A 13,032-nucleotide genomic window follows, 5' to 3' on the forward strand; every position below is an offset into this window, starting at 1 on the left:
GCCGCATACTAGGCAGACGGCACGGTCGATTTCGGCCCAATACGAATTTAGGAGACTGCAATACCCCGAGCGTAGTTGAGCCAGTGTACAGAACGGTCGTAGGTCATAGTTATTACACGTTTACGTTGTAGTATTTTATGGTAGCAAATATCATGCCAAATATCATATCAAATATCATGAGTAGACCCTATTACATTTTGAAAACCAAATTTACAAAAAATAAAAATACAGCAGATTGTCACTTCTACCTTATATAAATATGCCTTGATACATATAAATCATGGCACAATTACCCAAGTAGTGGTATCACACCAGCAGTTCGAATATGAAAAGTCAAATACCTTTATAAAAAAAATTATTTTTGTTGTAATTTCCCCAACAAAATAAAGAACATTTTGACATAACATATTCAAAATTGTACGATGCCACCATGGTATAAGTAAAGAGGTAGATTTAAAAGAAAACCATCTATAGAACCCTTGTTGTTCCCGAATTCCTAATGGGTACTTTACACGGTATGTAAAAAACATACCTTGTAAAGTACCCATAAAACTTCAAAATTAGTAAACACAAAAGCAACCGGTGGGTTTGTTTACAATACCTTTTTTGAGCATTTTATAAAAAACGCGAAAATGAATGAAGTATCAAGTTTCTCCACATAATCGAATTTTGGATATGACTAAATGTTTGTTCCAATGCAAAACGGAAGAATTTCTTCCATACTAATGCTTTAAAAACAATTTTAAAAATCATTGAATTCCATTGTTTTTAAAATTGTTTGGCATATTATTCAAACAGCACACACACATACACAGATTGTGTATATTGTTTTGAAGTTTTAGGAACACTCAAAAGAAAAACATTAAATTGACACAAGGCATTAGCTAACATTTCTTATTAAACCATGGATGCCACTACCTTGGTAATTGTGCCATGATATAAATGTTTCATTTTGTTGTCCAAGGCATAAAGGCCTGCGTACATAAGCTGCCTTGCCTGTTTACCTTGCTTGCTTCTGATAAAGGAATAAAAAAAAGGGCAACCCAGTTCGAAAGTTGCTCGGCCTCCTTTATTCTTTTATTTTTATTATGTTAGAAATGAAGGCAATCAGGCAAGGCCTTAAATTAAATTGTAATCAAATTTTTTTTTTTATTCGAAAGATCAATACGTGACATTAACATTTGGAAATGATTTCGGGCATATGGGCACCGCGGCTGTTCTTGACGAAGTGCATTATGGACGTCCAATTTTTGGCAACTTTTTCGAGCACTGCTGGCCGTATGTCACGAATAACACGAACAATGCTGGCCTCCAAGGCGTCAATTGTTGCTGGTTTATCAGCATAAACTAGTGACTTTACGTAGCCCCACAGGAAATAATCGCGAGGTGTCAAATCTCACGACCTTGGAGGCCAATTGACAGGTCCACTTCTCGAAATCAACTTATCGCCAAATTTTGATTTCAATAATGCTTGGTTTACATTTACGAAATCCACTCGATTTCATCTGTCAATTCCTTTGTGTATACGTCAAATGAAAACTCATCTGAAATCGTTTGGATTTCATTTGACGTTTGAGCAATGGAATTGACAGTTGAAATCGAGTGGATTTCGTAAATGTAAACATAGTATAAGTTGATGGTTGCGTTCGCCGTATGGCACGTAGCGCCATCCAGTTGAAACCACATCTCCTCCGGATCAATGTCATCCATATTTTCAAACAAAAAATCATTGATCATGGTGCGGTAACGATCTCCATTGACCGTAACGCGAGCTCCGGCTTCATTTTTGAAGAAATAAGGTCCGATGATGACACCAGAGTGAAAACCGCACCATACGGTGCATTTTTCTGGATGTAATGGAGTCTGTAGGGTCTCTTGTGGATTGGTCTCACTCCATATGCGGCAATTTTGCTTATTAACAAACCCGTTAAGCCAAAAATGCGCCTCATCGCTGAACACAATTTTGCGATAAAACAACGGGTCATTTGCCAACTGCTCTAGAGCCCAACGACGACTGATTTTCAAAGTAAATTTGGATAATTTCGTAGCGTTGTTCAAGCGTGAGTCTATTCATGATGATTTGTCAGAGTATACTGAAACAAATAAAAAAAAGTTTCATCAAAATTTAATTTTTTGTGTTACTTTTGACAATTTAAAGTTCTATCTAGCTTAAAAAAACACCCTTTATATGGTATTTTACTGAGTAGTACATTGTACTGAATACATGCTTTTTCGATCATGTTGAATTACCAGCAATATTTGATTCTTTTATAAGGCTGGGGAGCCTTTTTTGCAATTTTTGTCTTAATAATTTTAACTTACATTGTGTAATATACATATATCTATTTTGTCTTATCTCTTATGTCATGTTCACACAAGCGTTTCAATTACGTTGTTCGCCTGTCGAACGACGTACACGAATTAACCCGTTTCCACGACACCATTCGTAATTAACAGAAACATAAACAAAATTTCCTTGATTTTTGTTTCCTTGTTTTCACGATAATTTGAACCGAAAACACAAAAAATATACATTAAATGAATAGGAAAAGCAATAGACTTTCCTTCAAATGTATCTTCTATATTTAGCTACACACATTTCATTCATTTTTTCCATAAATTCTGAATAATTTTAAATTTTCAATATATTTTTATATTTTTCTATTTTCAAAATTAAAGAGAAAGAGACATGTCAAAACAATGTTTGTGTATACAGACTTTCGGTTTTTTGTTTCCTTTTTGTTTCTGATTTTTTACGCGATTTTGAACTAATGGACAAGAAATGTGTGTTGAATTAAGAAGGAAATACATCCATCTTCCTTCTGCATCTATATATAATGTTCAGTTCATTAACTTTCATTCATATTTTTTATTTTTTCTAAAAATTTTTGTGTTTTCAACAAATTTTTCAATTTTGAATTTAGACATGTCAAAATTAATTTTTTCGATAAATTCTCTCATTTGTTAGGGATGGGACATATTTATTCGTCGTTGAGAGAGTATTTCTAATCGAACAACGTAGAAAAATCGTCGTTCGTTCACAAAATTTTGTATGGGGAAATAAGTAATTTATTCGTATTTGAGGGTCGAACAACGAATAGAGAACGAACGACGTACCGTGGAAACGGGCTATTATCTATAAGTCATTTTGTAATATGAAATAATAGCTCTGTTCCTTTACGTACAAGAATCTTCAAGTTTTACAACTTTTTACTTTTTTCATGGGGGCAGTTTACAACTTTTACTACTTTTGCTGGTTTTACCATTTTCAAAAGTAAAGGAACAGACCAAATGTTGTAGTTTCTTGCTGTAGCTGTGTTCCTTTACTTACCTCAGGTTACCATTTTAACCATTTTCCTTAACCCCGAAAAGTGGCAAAACTGGAAGCAATTTTTAAGAGAGTGAGAGGGGAGAGAGTGCGAAAATGGCTTTCTATTCTACCACAGGCTACCAGCAAAATTTCTGCAGGTAGAAAATGGCAGAACTGATTTTTCGACTTTTGTTTGACGATTATTTCACAAAATGGGCGAAAAACCGAAGAAAAAGTCGAACACTGACAACACTAAATTAAAAACTGTGAAATAAAAGACGAAAATTGATTTTTTATGTTTTTTTTTCTGACATTGCTGCCGGATCTACCATTTTTCCGTTCCTTTACTTTTATTGTAAAAATGTTCATGAGAGAGCAATTTTTAACAATTTTGACACTTTTCTCTTTTACCACTCTTACCATTAAAAAAGTAAAGGAACAAAGCTTGTGTTGCGATGCAAATTGGCCAATAGGCTTCTATCGCAACGTATAAGTCCCAATTTACATTAGGCGAGTTTACTTGCGGCATTTGTCAGTTTGTAGGTGAGAGAGGGGGCTGAGAGGCAAAGGGTTACCATATGCCTCACCTCTCTCTCCATCAAACTGACAATTGCCGCAAGTAAACTCGCCTAATGTAAATTGGGACTAAATAAGTAAATAATAACGATGGAATCGATGTGTGGCCTTCGTACTTTATGTCCCATCATATTTTTCGTACAATACCTGCAATACGTTTTCACTAATTCAAGTTATATGTAATTAATCCTTGGAGGATGATCTTCTTCCTAAAGTGATTTTCCCGGCAATCGTTTCGTAGCGGAAAAAACCGAGCAAAACTCAAATAATTATAAGAATAATTTTGAAGAAACTGTAACTTACGCGAATAACCTAAGGTATGTACATACTCGTCTTCCAAACGGCTCAAGAATTAAAATCACTAATTGCACTAGTGTGAATAAAAAAACGAGTGACCAACGTTAGTAGGTCTGTTCCATAACTTCGCTAGTAAAAAGTACCTCCAAGTACTGCTCAGTTCTCTTTTACTGGACAAGTTTGTAACAGAAGTTATCTCACATTGCTTTGGAACAAGACGGGTTTACACGCGCACGCCCGATTTTTTTTGAAATTTTTACCACAGGTAGGTCTCGTTGCCCTGATCACAAAAATATATATATCGTCCAGATGTAGTCCATACTTCCCGAGATATAGGCCATTAAAATTCCAAATTTTCTTTTAAATTATAATTTTCTTTTGCAATAGCCTGCCTTCGGCCGGGGATTTAAGACTTTCTCCTATGGACAGAGGCAAATCTAGGGAACGGGAAAAAATTTATTTTAAATTATAAATGTTTCTATAAATAGCCGGCCTTCGGCCGGGGATTTAAGACTTTCTGCTATGGACAGGTACAAGTCTCGGGAACGGGCACAAATTTTTCTTTTAAATTAAATTTTTTTCTAAATAGCCGGCCTTCGGCCGGGGACTTCAGACTTTCACCTATGGACAATTGCAAATCTAGGGAATGGAAACAAAACTTTATTTTATATTATTAATTTTTCTCTAAGTAGCCGGCCTTCGGCTACATATTTTTGGAACTTTAAAGGCCTATATCTCGGGAAGTATGGACTACATCTAGACAATGTATATATTTTTGTGATCAGGGCAACGAGACCTACCTGTGGTAAAAATCGGGCGTGCGCGTGTAAACCCGTCTTAAGCCCATTGCTTTTCATCAACAGATATTTAAAATGAGTAGGGAATTTGTTGCTGTCCATAGCTGGAATAGAGTTTAATGACCTGTTTCTCTAAAACGACTCGAATTAAAATTGGTTTGAATTATTTTTTTCTAATTTTGGAAGTTAAATCTTGGCCAATTTCCAGACAACACCACAACGAAATGGCTTGATTAAAACAATAATGGATCAAATATTAAAACAAACAGAAGTTTGAATTTGAATCGTCTTAGCAAACAGGTCAAAAATATCGGCACAATCCGCTTATCTACTATAAACTTGGGAGTATAAAGGGGTGTTCCTATCCTAACATGTTCTATAAATCTTAACTAATCATGTTAGACCTTTAAAGTTTATCAGGGCAATTATAAATGTCAACTCCCCGTGAGTTTTGTCTTTCTGCCGTTTCAACTTAGTGTAAATGAGAAAACTCACGGGGAGTTGACATTCATAATTGGGCTGTATATATTCTGGATTGTAATCTAAAGACTTCTTTAAATTGTCGTACTCCTCTTGTATAGCGCCAACATGGAAAGTACAACAACAGCTCAATTAAAAACTATCTACGAGGACTTGCAACAGAAACTACGGCAACAGGCGACCAGTGCGTCATCGATTGACCAGGAACGAAAAACAGAAATAATGAATTTGTTGCACGATTTCAACGATGTTAAAGATGCAGCTCAGATTGTTGTGGGAGCATTGGCAAATTTGGAACGTAAGACCATAAAAGAAATGCATTTAAAGTATAATTTACCACTGAATGAATAGATTTTTAAGAATTTTATATTCAAGGAAAATGAACTCGTATTTAAAGAATATTACCTATAATAACAGAAACATAAACCAAAGGAAAGCATGCATACAAAGTTCCGTTAATGTTTTGAATCTCTTTGAACATATACGAAACGTTTAAATTGTTACACCTTCTAATATGCCTTCGGTTCAATCCCATGTGTTTCTCACAATATACAATATATGCGTCATAATACAGTATTTATAATATTTATTTGATCTATGTTTAAAACGAAAAAGAAACATAATTTCATCTTTAAAGATTTTTAGCACTGGTTGTTTGCGAAAAAGAATAACAATAACATATGTTCGACCTATTTCTAGAAGATTTTTTTGTTTTCTTTAATTACATAAGATAATCAAAAAAATGCCAACATTGTACTTGTGTGGGGTACGGCAAATGAAACATTTCATTGACAATAAAGCACACCGTTTTGTTTTGCTTCAATTTGAGGCATCTTAAAATTGGGGGTGCTTAGATTCCATATACCAAAAACAATGTATTCTATAATCATAAAGTTGATTCATCTCCAGCTCTAAAGAATACCCGGCAACGTTCATTAAAGGCTTTGTATGAACGATCTTTAACAATGTCTTCCACATTCAGTTCAGATTGTAAGACGCGTAGCTAAAAGGAGAGGGAGGAAATATTAACAATATGTTCCCTTTTATCACACAACAGACAATACCACCAACCTTTCTTTGTTCCGATTTGAATTTCCTATTAACATCAACATCATCTGGGTTAGCTTGACGTTGTTCCATCAGTGTTTTCAATGTATCGGTGGAGACCATAATACAACCGCGTATTGCTTCTTCGCGTTGTTTGTGACCCACCTTCATCTTGTCATACAAATCCCTACATGTTTGTTCACTATTCACTTGTCCCTTAAAAGATTCAGTCGGTAGGGAAGTATTCAAGGTATAGATGATCTTATCATCAATATCTCGCATTTTCTTCAAAGCTTCCTGTAAGAAAAATGTTCATGTTTTTCATATTAGAAATTATTGTGCCCATAAATGTTCCACACACACGTACTTGGAAGCCAAGAAAATCTGAGCAGGAATATGATGTGGCCATATTTCTGGAGGAAATTTATGTTTTATCTTCTGTTTCAATTGTCTCAGAATTTATTTGTGTGAACGGCCGTTGTTGTTGTAACAGTGTTTATTATTATGTTTGTATGTTCGTTCTTCTGTTCAATCTGGCTCTATCTCCAGTACCAGGAAAGTGGGTGCTTCGATGAGATGTAACCAAACATCAACTGGAGTTAGATGAGTAGGTTTGGCTGGGCAGTTGAAAGGTGTTTTGTGTAGTGTGGGCCCATGCCGCATACTAGGCAGACGGCACGGTCGATTTCGGCCCAATACGAATTTAGGAGACTGCAATACCCCGAGCGTAGTTGAGCCAGTGTACAGAACGGTCGTAGGTCATAGTTATTACACGTTTACGTTGTAGTATTTTATGGTAGCAAATATCATGCCAAATATCATATCAAATATCATGAGTAGACCCTATTACATTTTGAAAACCAAATTTACAAAAAATAAAAATACAGCAGATTGTCACTTCTACCTTATATAAATATGCCTTGATACATATAAATCATGGCACAATTACCCAAGTAGTGGTATCACACCAGCAGTTCGAATATGAAAAGTCAAATACCTTTATAAAAAAATTATTTTTGTTGTAATTTCCCCAACAAAATAAAGAACATTTTGACATAACATATTCAAAATTGTACGATGCCACCATGGTATAAGTAAAGAGGTAGATTTAAAAGAAAACCATCTATAGAACCCTTGTTGTTCCCGAATTCCTAATGGGTACTTTACACGGTATGTAAAAAACATACCTTGTAAAGTACCCATAAAACTTCAAAATTAGTAAACACAAAAGCAACCGGTGGGTTTGTTTACAATACCTTTTTTGAGCATTTTATAAAAAACGCGAAAATGAATGAAGTATCAAGTTTCTCCACATAATCGAGTTTTGGATATGATTAAATGTTTGTTCCAATGCAAAACGGAAGAATTTCTTCCATACTAATGCTTTAAAAACAATTTTAAAAATCATTGAATTCCATTGTTTTTAAAATTGTTTGGCATATTATTCAAACAGCACACACACATACACAGATTGTGTATATTGTTTTGAAGTTTTAGGAACACTCAAAAGAAAAACATTAAATTGACACAAAGCATTAGCTAACATTTCTTATTAAACCATGGATGCCACTACCTTGGTAATTGTGCCATGATATAAATGTTTCATTTTGTTGTCCAAGGCATAAAGGCCTGCGTACATAAGCTGCCTTGCCTGTTTACCTTGCTTGCTTCTGATAAAGGAATAAAAAAAAGGGCAACCCAGTTCGAAAGTTGCTCGGCCTCCTTTATTCTTTTATTTTTATTATGTTAGAAATGAAGGCAATCAGGCAAGGCCTTAAATTAAATTGTAATCAAATTTTTTTTTTTATTCGAAAGATCAATACGTGACATTAACATTTGGAAATGATTTCGGGCATATGGGCACCGCGGCTGTTCTTGACGAAGTGCATTATGGACGTCCAATTTTTGGCAACTTTTTCGAGCACTGCTGGCCGTATGTCACGAATAACACGAACAATGCTGGCCTCCAAGGCGTCAATTGTTGCTGGTTTATCAGCATAAACTAGTGACTTCACGTAGCCCCACAGGAAATAATCGCGAGGTGTCAAATCTCACGACCTTGGAGGCCAATTGACAGGTCCACTTCTCGAAATCAACTTATCGCCAAATTTTGATTTCAATAATGCTTGGTTTACATTTACGAAATCCACTCGATTTCATCTGTCAATTCCTTTGTGTATACGTCAAATGAAAACTCATCTGAAATCGTTTGGATTTCATTTGACGTTTGAGCAATGGAATTGACAGTTGAAATCGAGTGGATTTCGTAAATGTAAACATAGTATAAGTTGATGGTTGCGTTCGCCGTATGGCACGTAGCGCCATCCAGTTGAAACCACATCTCCTCCGGATCAATGTCATCCATATTTTCAAACAAAAAATCATTGATCATGGTGCGGTAACGATCTCCATTGACCGTAACGCGAGCTCCGGCTTCATTTTTGAAGAAATAAGGTCCGATGATGACACCAGAGTGAAAACCGCACCATACGGTGCATTTTTCTGGATGTAATGGAGTCTGTAGGGTCTCTTGTGGATTGGTCTCACTCCATATGCGGCAATTTTGCTTATTAACAAACCCGTTAAGCCAAAAATGCGCCTCATCGCTGAACACAATTTTGCGATAAAACAACGGGTCATTTGCCAACTGCTCTAGAGCCCAACGACGACTGATTTTCAAAGTAAATTTGGATAATTTCGTAGCGTTGTTCAAGCGTGAGTCTATTCATGATGATTTGTCAGAGTATACTGAAACAAATAAAAAAAAGTTTCATCAAAATTTAATTTTTTGTGTTACTTTTGACAATTTAAAGTTCTATCTAGCTTAAAAAAACACCCTTTATATGGTATTTTACTGAGTAGTACATTGTACTGAATACATGCTTTTTCGATCATGTTGAATTACCAGCAATATTTGATTCTTTTATAAGGCTGGGGAGCCTTTTTTGCAATTTTTGTCTTAATAATTTTAACTTACATTGTGTAATATACATATATCTATTTTGTCTTATCTCTTATGTCATGTTCACACAAGCGTTTCAATTACGTTGTTCGCCTGTCGAACGACGTACACGAATTAACCCGTTTCCACGACACCATTCGTAATTAACAGAAACATAAACAAAATTTCCTTGATTTTTGTTTCCTTGTTTTCACGATAATTTGAACCGAAAACACAAAAAATATACATTAAATGAATAGGAAAAGCAATAGACTTTCCTTCAAATGTATCTTCTATATTTAGCTACACACATTTCATTCATTTTTTCCATAAATTCTGAATAATTTTAAATTTTCAATATATTTTTATATTTTTCTATTTTCAAAATTAAAGAGAAAGATACATGTCAAAACAATGTTTGTGTATACAGACTTTCGGTTTTTTGTTTCCTTTTTGTTTCTGATTTTTTACGCGATTTTGAACTAATGGACAAGAAATGTGTGTTGAATTAAGAAGGAAATACATCCATCTTCCTTCTGCATCTATATATAATGTTCAGTTCATTAACTTTCATTCATATTTTTTATTTTTTCTAAAAATTTTTGTGTTTTCAACAAATTTTTCAATTTTGAATTTAGACATGTCAAAATTAATTTTTTCGATAAATTCTCTCATTTGTTAGGGATGGGACATATTTATTCGTCGTTGAGAGAGTATTTCTAATCGAACAACGTAGAAAAATCGTCGTTCGTTCACAAAATTTTGTATGGGGAAATAAGTAATTTATTCGTATTTGAGGGTCGAACAACGAATAGAGAACGAACGACGTACCGTGGAAACGGGCTATTATCTATAAGTCATTTTGTAATATGAAATAATAGCTCTGTTCCTTTACGTACAAGAATCTTCAAGTTTTACAACTTTTTACTTTTTTCATGGGGGCAGTTTACAACTTTTACTACTTTTGCTGGTTTTACCATTTTCAAAAGTAAAGGAACAGACCAAATGTTGTAGTTTCTTGCTGTAGCTGTGTTCCTTTACTTACCTCAGGTTACCATTTTAACCATTTTCCTTAACCCCGAAAAGTGGCAAAACTGGAAGCAATTTTTAAGAGAGTGAGAGGGGAGAGAGTGCGAAAATGGCTTTCTATTCTACCACAGGCTACCAGCAAAATTTCTGCAGGTAGAAAATGGCAGAACTGATTTTTCGACTTTTGTTTGACGATTATTTCACAAAATGGGCGAAAAACCGAAGAAAAAGTCGAACACTGACAACACTAAATTAAAAACTGTGAAATAAAAGACGAAAATTTTTTATGTTTTTTTCTGACATTGCTGCCGGATCTACCATTTTTCCGTTCCTTTACTTTTATTGTAAAAATGTTCATGAGAGAGCAATTTTTAACAATTTTGACACTTTTCTCTTTTACCACTCTTACCATTAAAAAAGTAAAGGAACAAAGCTTGTGTTGCGATGCAAATTGGCCAATAGGCTTCTATCGCAACGTATAAGTCCCAATTTACATTAGGCGAGTTTACTTGCGGCATTTGTCAGTTTGTAGGTGAGAGAGGGGGCTGAGAGGCAAAGGGTTACCATATGCCTCACCTCTCTCTCCATCAAACTGACAATTGCCGCAAGTAAACTCGCCTAATGTAAATTGGGACTAAATAAGTAAATAATAACGATGGAATCGATGTGTGGCCTTCGTACTTTATGTCCCATCATATTTTTCGTACAATACCTGCAATACGTTTTCACTAATTCAAGTTATATGTAATTAATCCTTGGAGGATGATCTTCTTCCTAAAGTGATTTTCCCGGCAATCGTTTCGTAGCGGAAAAAACCGAGCAAAACTCAAATAATTATAAGAATAATTTTGAAGAAACTGTAACTTACGCGAATAACCTAAGGTATGTACATACTCGTCTTCCAAACGGCTCAAGAATTAAAATCACTAATTGCACTAGTGTGAATAAAAAAACGAGTGACCAACGTTAGTAGGTCTGTTCCATAACTTCGCTAGTAAAAAGTACCTCCAAGTACTGCTCAGTTCTCTTTTACTGGACAAGTTTGTAACAGAAGTTATCTCACATTGCTTTGGAACAAGACGGGTTTACACGCGCACGCCCGATTTTTTTTGAAATTTTTACCACAGGTAGGTCTCGTTGCCCTGATCACAAAAATATATATATCGTCCAGATGTAGTCCATACTTCCCGAGATATAGGCCATTAAAATTCCAAATTTTCTTTTAAATTATAATTTTCTTTTGCAATAGCCTGCCTTCGGCCGGGGATTTAAGACTTTCTCCTATGGACAGAGGCAAATCTAGGGAACGGGAAAAAATTTATTTTAAATTATAAATGTTTCTATAAATAGCCGGCCTTCGGCCGGGGATTTAAGACTTTCTGCTATGGACAATTGCAAATCTAGGGAATGGAAACAAAACTTTATTTTATATTATTAATTTTTCTCTAAGTAGCCGGCCTTCGGCTACATATTTTTGGAACTTTAAAGGCCTATATCTCGGGAAGTATGGACTACATCTAGACAATGTATATATTTTTGTGATCAGGGCAACGAGACCTACCTGTGGTAAAAATCGGGCGTGCGCGTGTAAACCCGTCTTAAGCCCATTGCTTTTCATCAACAGATATTTAAAATGAGTAGGGAATTTGTTGCTGTCCATAGCTGGAATAGAGTTTAATGACCTGTTTCTCTAAAACGACTCGAATTAAAATTGGTTTGAATTATTTTTTTCTAATTTTGGAAGTTAAATCTTGGCCAATTTCCAGACAACACCACAACGAAATGGCTTGATTAAAACAATAATGGATCAAATATTAAAACAAACAGAAGTTTGAATTTGAATCGTCTTAGCAAACAGGTCAAAAATATCGGCACAATCCGCTTATCTACTATAAACTTGGGAGTATAAAGGGGTGTTCCTATCCTAACATGTTCTATAAATCTTAACTAATCATGTTAGACCTTTAAAGTTTATCAGGGCAATTATAAATGTCAACTCCCCGTGAGTTTTGTCTTTCTGCCGTTTCAACTTAGTGTAAATGAGAAAACTCACGGGGAGTTGACATTCATAATTGGGCTGTATATATTCTGGATTGTAATCTAAAGACTTCTTTAAATTGTCGTACTCCTCTTGTATAGCGCCAACATGGAAAGTACAACAACAGCTCAATTAAAAACTATCTACGAGGACTTGCAACAGAAACTACGGCAACAGGCGACCAGTGCGTCATCGATTGACCAGGAACGAAAAACAGAAATAATGAATTTGTTGCACGATTTCAACGATGTTAAAGATGCAGCTCAGATTGTTGTGGGAGCATTGGCAAATTTGGAACGTAAGACCATAAAAGAAATGCATTTAAAGTATAATTTACCACTGAATGAATAGATTTTTAAGAATTTTATATTCAAGGAAAATGAACTCGTATTTAAAGAATATTACCTATAATAACAGAAACATAAACCAAAGGAAAGCATGCATACAAAGTTCCGTTAATGTTTTGAATCTCTTTGAACATATACGAAACGTTTAAATTGTTACACCTTCTAATATG

General features: G+C 34.9%; 2 protein-coding genes across 4 annotated transcripts; one reads left to right on the plus strand and one right to left on the minus strand.

Annotated features, from left to right (window-relative positions):
• The first annotated feature begins 4,064 nt into the window (after positions 1-4,064).
• On the plus strand, positions 4,065-13,022 carry LOC141403339 (DNA repair protein SWI5 homolog). 3 transcript variants are annotated; one of them, XM_073985606.1, is made up of 3 exons: positions 4,065-4,203; positions 5,562-5,758; positions 12,617-13,022. In XM_073985606.1, the coding sequence occupies exons 2-3, from the start codon at positions 5,569-5,571 to the stop codon at positions 12,649-12,651; spliced, it is 225 nt and encodes a 74-aa protein (XP_073841707.1). In that variant the 5' UTR covers positions 4,065-4,203; positions 5,562-5,568; the 3' UTR covers positions 12,652-13,022. The 3 variants fall into 3 exon arrangements, with proteins under 3 accessions (XP_073841707.1, XP_073841706.1, XP_073841705.1); XM_073985605.1 differs by lacking the exon at positions 12,617-13,022 and having other exon boundaries at positions 5,562-5,967; XM_073985604.1 differs by lacking the exons at positions 4,065-4,203; positions 5,562-5,758 and adding an exon at positions 11,221-11,359.
• On the minus strand, positions 6,030-6,963 carry LOC141403338 (protein MIX23-like). Its single transcript, XM_073985603.1, has 3 exons — positions 6,875-6,963; positions 6,532-6,804; positions 6,030-6,463 (listed from the first exon to the last, which is right to left on the minus strand). The coding sequence occupies exons 1-3, from the start codon at positions 6,914-6,916 to the stop codon at positions 6,347-6,349; spliced, it is 432 nt and encodes a 143-aa protein (XP_073841704.1). The 5' UTR covers positions 6,917-6,963; the 3' UTR covers positions 6,030-6,346.
• Positions 13,023-13,032: the final 10 nt, after the last annotated feature.

Source organism: Musca autumnalis, unplaced genomic scaffold, assembly GCF_047663935.1.
Source record: "Musca autumnalis isolate F117 unplaced genomic scaffold, ASM4766393v1 scaffold_4, whole genome shotgun sequence".
Lineage (NCBI taxonomy): Eukaryota > Metazoa > Arthropoda > Insecta > Diptera > Muscidae > Musca > Musca autumnalis.

Excerpts from the sequence above, each read along its gene's own strand:
- LOC141403338 (XM_073985603.1), bottom strand. The coding sequence starts at position 6,916 with ATGGCCACATCATATTCCTGCTCAGATTTTCTTGGCTTCCAA. Across the intron at positions 6,805-6,874 it reads CAGATTTTCTTGGCTTCCAA|GAAGCTTTGAAGAAAATGCG; the intron begins GTACGTGTGTGT and ends TTTTTCTTACAG. Across the intron at positions 6,464-6,531 it reads TCAAATCGGAACAAAGAAAG|CTACGCGTCTTACAATCTGA; the intron begins GTTGGTGGTATT and ends CTCTCCTTTTAG.
- LOC141403339 (XM_073985605.1), top strand. The coding sequence starts at position 5,569 with ATGGAAAGTACAACAACAGCTCAATTAAAAACTATCTACGAGGACTTG.